Genomic DNA, 6,000 nt, shown 5'->3' with positions numbered 1-6,000 from the left:
TCAATGGAATTCTCCCAGAATAGGAAAACTGGACGATGAGACTTATTTGTGTCTATGATCCCACAGAAGGTTCTACTAACGAAGTGATAATACGTTGAGAATTGATTTAATGGTACATTGTTATGTAAAATAACAAAAAGACAAGTTTTATCTATTTTTTTGTTGTATAAATTGCAGCGCATTTGATTTTGCTGTTCGAGAAGCCTAGTGCAAGAGTGTCCAGCTCATCCTATCCTATCCTAGTTGGGCATTATAAACATATTGGCTTATGGAAGCTAAAAGTGCACATCAAAAATGCTGAAACAAGAAAATTAGTATACTATGTTTTGTTTAAAATTCTTCATAGATTGCTGGTTTTAGATAGGCCAGTTTGTTAACAATTTAACTTTGAAATCTTTATCAGTTGATCATTACCTGAGGCCGAGCATGAATTAAAATGCACTTTGAACTGAACGACAAAATAACTAGCCAGTTCATTTAATTCGTTATATAAAGCAAACATCATTTCCAACTACTTCGCACTTTATAGGGCTGTCGTAAATGTGGCCTTACTTGCATGTGCGTGCAAAGTATGAGGAATTTCAGAGGAAACTAATTCAAGACCTTTAGGTGCTTTTGTGATATCTTACAAACTAGTGCAGCAGAGACGATTCATGAAAATGAATTGAATCCATATTTTATTTTTCTGTGTTCGATCTCCAAGCTAATACGATTGATGCATCAATCAACATTTTCTTTTAGATTTCGAAATTTATATACTATGTTAATGGGAAAATAGTACCTTTTAATGGTATTTCCTAGTTGCAAAATAAAATTTAAAAAAATAAAAAGAGCACTTCGGGTTCTTTTTTTAGTTTATTGGGAAGTAACCAGTCAAAGTTAAAGCCGTACGGTATGTTTAGGTCCAAACTGTCTATGGTCGTACGCTCTGTAAGGCCTTATTTATTTGCAGGAATGATTTTTATATGTAAGTTTTCTGCTGTTTTTATAGTTTTTCGTAATATAACTATTTAACAGTTTGAAATCACTAAAAGGAATGTTCTAAGTATTAATTCTTTTTTTTTTTTTTTTAATATGGTAGCTGAAATTTTATTTATTTTTAGTTTCTTTTTTCATTGATACATGTTATGCAATTTCCGTTGAATTCTTTTCAAAGAGAGTGATATGTTTTTTGTTCTTCTTTTCTTCTTTTTTTTTAAAGTTATGTTTTATTATTTTTTTTAAACGTAGCCATTCTTTTATCTCGTCATAAGATGAATTTTCTTTAAGAAAGTTTTCGTAATGTGTTTTATTTGATTTGCTGAAGGGAATTTCTTCCGATGTGTGAAAATTCTCTCCAACTCACCTTCATCTCAACTGAGTTGTTTATTTATTTATTTATCTGTTTTGGTTCTTCTGTTAAGCTATAAAAAGTTCTGCATCAATACAAGGGCCAAACCTTTTGTTGTTACTTATGAATTTGCAGGAAATTTCTTCTTATGAATTTCTACCAAATTTGCAGTTTAAAAAATAAAAAATAAAAAATAAAGTAAGGACGAAGAATCATGAAAAACAAAATATGCTTACAGAGAGCGGGTTATATTGAACGGTCCACTTTGAAGGGTTTCCCCTTCAAAGCGACTGTTTTATTATTATTATTATTATTATTATTATTATTAATGTGAGTGTATATACTAACGTTCCCGCCACTTCGGTAATACGAAACTCTCCCTTGTCCGCCTTATCAAACTTGCTATTCATGGTTAAGAAAAGATGGGGAAAAAATCACATAGTCGAGTGCAGCGAGTACGGAGGGTGCTGTATTACTTGAGATGTTGTTTGGTCACCATAACTTATAACATGTAGTCGGTAGTAAAGCTTCCATTCACAAATTTTGCCTAACCATATACCATAAAGAAAGTCCAACCTCTTCAAATGCTTCACTTTAACTACTGATTATTTTAGCAGTAAAAGGATGCTCATCACTCAACCACCGACCATCGAATCACTCGTGCACGGCTCATTACTTCAAGCCGAATGGTGTTTGCATTTATACTTTATGTCATCTTAACATAAAACGCAACGCGTGCACGCAGATACACATTCTCTGCTCCTCAAATATCGTGAAACAAAAGGGTAATTTTATTTTAACTTTCAGAGCTGACTATGAATGAATGAAACAATACGGGGGGAGTGGCGTGATGTTGTTTACCCAAGCAACTTACGTGATCATTGAAGTGTTGTATCGCACTGCACCAATGGACTGTGTGGTTAAGAAAATATGAAAGAAGTCTCGTTACTTTTTGATCAGATTGAATTAAGGTTGAATCCACCAGAGAGGGGGGGTATTTACTTCCCTCCAAAGATTCTCCCAGAAGCATTATTTATTTATTTATTTATTTTACTACTAATTCTTCTCCCCCTCCCCTGCCTCTTCAAGACATAAAGGCAAAACCTGCCTTAAATATCATAATGTTGACTACTAGCTTTTTAATCGTTGTTTTGACGTAGTGATTGAAGTATAGAACTTACACTGCAAGTTTTATCTTGCCCGGAGGACATCTCATTCTACTTCTATCCCCTTTCTTGTAAGATATTTGAAGGATGCTTATTTCTTTGCCTAGCTTATAACTGCGGCTAAGATTTCTATGTATTTCAAGACAGCTTAGCTATAGAATATTGCTAGGAATAGGCATTTGTATGTCTTTTGGTAATTTATGCTTATTATATTTTCAACCCCATGCTGACCCTAAATTTAAGTACTATACGTCTTAAATAAATTCACTTTCTTTTCTTTTCTTTTCTTTTCTTTTCTTTTTTAAGACAAAGGACAAGAATATACATATGTAAAAGTTAGATACCATATTGCCCATTAATTGGCTATACAAAAATGGAAATATTTGATTAAAATTGCAATAAACAAGTCAACATTTAAAACTATTAGTAATTTCAATAATACTAATACATTAGTATTAGCAATTGTAATTTTATTTTGTAGTTTTTACAGCATGCAACAACAACAATTTATTTATATTTGTTTATCAAAATATTTGACTCTAATTTTCAGAGAAATTTAAATAAAGCTTTCATAGCAATAAATTTACATTGTCTCACAATTATGGGGTGCGTGGGGAGTGTTAATTTCCTATTGGAATATTTACTCAGTATTTTTATTCTCATATAGATAGCTCTGTTACTGTAGCAAATGTTACGCTTGAAGATGAGCGTGTTCAGTTTTTTTGTTGTTTTTTTCCCCTTAACATTACCTTAAAAATTTCCCATCTTCTTTTTTGAGCTATCCTAGAAAAGAAGACTAGGTTCGTGATCTTTTTTCTAGACACTCCTGTCAAAGCTCATATCCAAAATACTCTTCTTCAGATTTATCCACCAACTGCTGTTATAAGTCTGAAGTGACAAAATCTTCGACTTGGTGTGTTGGCATCATCGCACGTGCGTGCTTACAAGCTGATGAGGTAGGCGTGTATCGTTGTTCTACTCGCCTCTCTAGATTTAAGGGGCGGAGTAATCGGAACTTTCTGCCAATCCTATAAGGTCGGCACACTCCTATTAGTGGGGGGGTTAATGTCGACTGACGGAGCAGAAAATTCTCGCTACAGATAGTGTCGCCGGTTGTCTGAGAGGAGGTAATTACAAGCTTATCGTTCACTGCAAGGAGGAGTGTTCGCTGGAAGGATACGGAGGTTGTGGGCGACTTTTATTCCCTACTGAAACTTTAGAAGCATGGTTATTTACTAATACGTGGAGGTTTTAAGAGGATTTCACGTAGACTTAAGATGGTTCTTTCCATGAGCGATATCATCTCAGATGAGGAGAGGATCGAGGCTTCGCCAAAGTGAGATTGACGACCGTATTACGTAATCCGACAATGAATGAGAGAAACAGGGTGGAATTGGACTGTTCTAGTTCGCAGGAATATGAAGATAGCTGTGACGGCGATGACGCTTCATCCAGTGCTTCACCTTCAGGTGAAGGGATGTCTCCGGAAGGTGACTTAGTGGCGGACGCCATGGACTCTAATCCTCGCATTCAGGCAGCAGTTTCGAAGGTTCTTCAGAGCTACGACTGGTCACTGGTGGCTAAGAGCAGCCGACAGAGCGGCGCAGATAAGCGAAAGCCGCACGTGAAACGTCCAATGAATGCTTTCATGGTGTGGGCTCAAGCAGCCCGAAGAAAATTGGCTGACCAGTATCCCCACCTACATAACGCCGAGCTCAGTAAAACCCTCGGAAAATTGTGGAGGTAGGTAGCATGTTTGGCGATTTTTTTAAATGTTTTAAATGAAAATTCTGTTTCATTTGCTAATGAAATAAACTCTATATTCAAATAAATAAGCACACCTATATAATAACTTTGACAAACAAACATCAGATATACGTGTCAAGATAACAATAGAAACAAGAACATATCCGAAAGTATGTTTAGTTGAATTAGTTATTCCCATTTGACTTCACTGTACGCTGTATGAGTACTCCTATACCTCATTGGGTTTTGGGAGTGAAACCTTCTGCTAGAAGAAGTGGTAGAGTCGCAGATGCACTTTCCATTCAGTGTTATTAACATAATTGACATAATTAACATGCGGATTCCATTCCTAGCGGGATTGGAATCTGCATTCTCTTGACTGGAGAGCGGATACACTAACCACTTGGCCAACTGTTTTAACATTCCTCTCTTACTTAAAACTTTATGAGCGTAATTAAAGTAAGATATTCCACTTAGAAGAAGAAATGTATGTAAATATATCCAAGTGCTTTAACAGCAAATTTTAGGCCTCCTATCAGCAAACTCTCATATGTTCTAACAGCTTTCGTCAGACCCCTGAGATCATTCATTAGGTCTGAACTACTGATAGTTTCATGGCCTTAGTTTCCTTGGACCTCAGTTCCTGAGGAACTAACTTCCAGTAATTCTGAACTCTTGTCTTCACGATGCAAGGCTTCGTGGTAGGAGAATTTCATTTTTTATAATCAAATGACTTATCCCGAGCATTATGATTTGGGTTATCAAGATAACCCACAATATCACAAAGGTTTGTGGTAATTCATAGGAACTTTTACTGAAGATGTTTGAGATAACCTTTCTTACCAAGCCTATAGATTTACAACAAAAGCAATGAATATCAAATAAGACATTCATAAAGGTTTTTGGTTTGAAATTCCTCTCCAATTATTTTTTTAGTTGTATATAGAGCGATTAGACTCTACATACAACTAAAGACTGAAAATGCATCGTCCCAGTTTCTTTAAAACACTTGTTTACCCCCTCTTATTTATCAACTTGTGTCCATACGTCTATTGAAGCAGAAGGAATAAACTACATGCATATATAAGTAAACTGCTTAGAATAAAAATAAATGTAATGTATAAATAAATAAAAAAGATACTTCATCTGAAATGTTTTTTGACAAGCAGCGAAATACACTTTTCAGTTCTACCAAAGTATTCTTAATGTTGTTTCTGTGTGGAGTGTTGGAGAAGTAGGAAGTACTCATAATTTCATCCCACACGAAGTGCTATAAACAACTCAGCTATCCAAGGTGGCGTTCAAAATTATTTCATTACTTGTCTCCACATTATAATCATAGCATGACAGTAGTTAGTAACAAAATTCAAAAATAGCGGGGTTTTTGTGAAAGAAAAAACTCCGTTTCGCTCAAAGAAAAATCCTGTAAAACAGTGATGTTCAGGAAAAAAATAAAAGTAAGTTGGGATCAGAAAATCAGAGAATGATTTTACCTACTTCTCTCTCTCTCTCTCTCTCTCTCTCTCTCTCTCTCTCGAACTGCACAACTGTTATATTTAATCCGTGGTATTTGTTCTTTGGTTAATTCAGAATATATAAACTCTTTTTTTTTTTTCTGTGTTTAAATATACATGTTTAGTCAACCATAATCTGTTTATCAATAGATCAGATTCACTTACGTATATCGTACAGCTGATGTAATGTATCATCATCGAATAAGATTCTGCATCATTTACGAAACAAGTCACAGAGTCGTGT

The 6,000-nt window shown here is 35.0% G+C and overlaps 1 protein-coding gene across 1 annotated transcript in view; it reads left to right on the top strand.

The window, feature by feature from the left end:
* The first annotated feature begins 3,639 nt into the window (after window positions 1-3,639).
* The window catches only part of LOC150098740 (uncharacterized), a 66,131-nt gene continuing 63,770 nt past the window's right edge, over window positions 3,640-6,000 (top strand). The window contains exon 1 of the mRNA XM_090405503.1: window positions 3,640-4,239. Within this exon, the coding sequence (XP_090261629.1) occupies window positions 3,866-4,239 (374 nt within the window). The 5' untranslated portion in view covers window positions 3,640-3,865. The remainder of the gene's footprint in view (window positions 4,240-6,000) is intronic.

Source organism: Typopeltis vanoorti, chromosome 15 (genome assembly GCF_054136105.1).
Source record: "Typopeltis vanoorti isolate ZY-2024b chromosome 15, IOZ_Tvanoo_1.0, whole genome shotgun sequence".
In the NCBI taxonomy this organism is placed as follows: Eukaryota; Metazoa; Arthropoda; class Arachnida; order Uropygi; family Thelyphonidae; genus Typopeltis; species Typopeltis vanoorti.
This window is presented reverse-complemented; position numbering and strand designations above follow the sequence as displayed.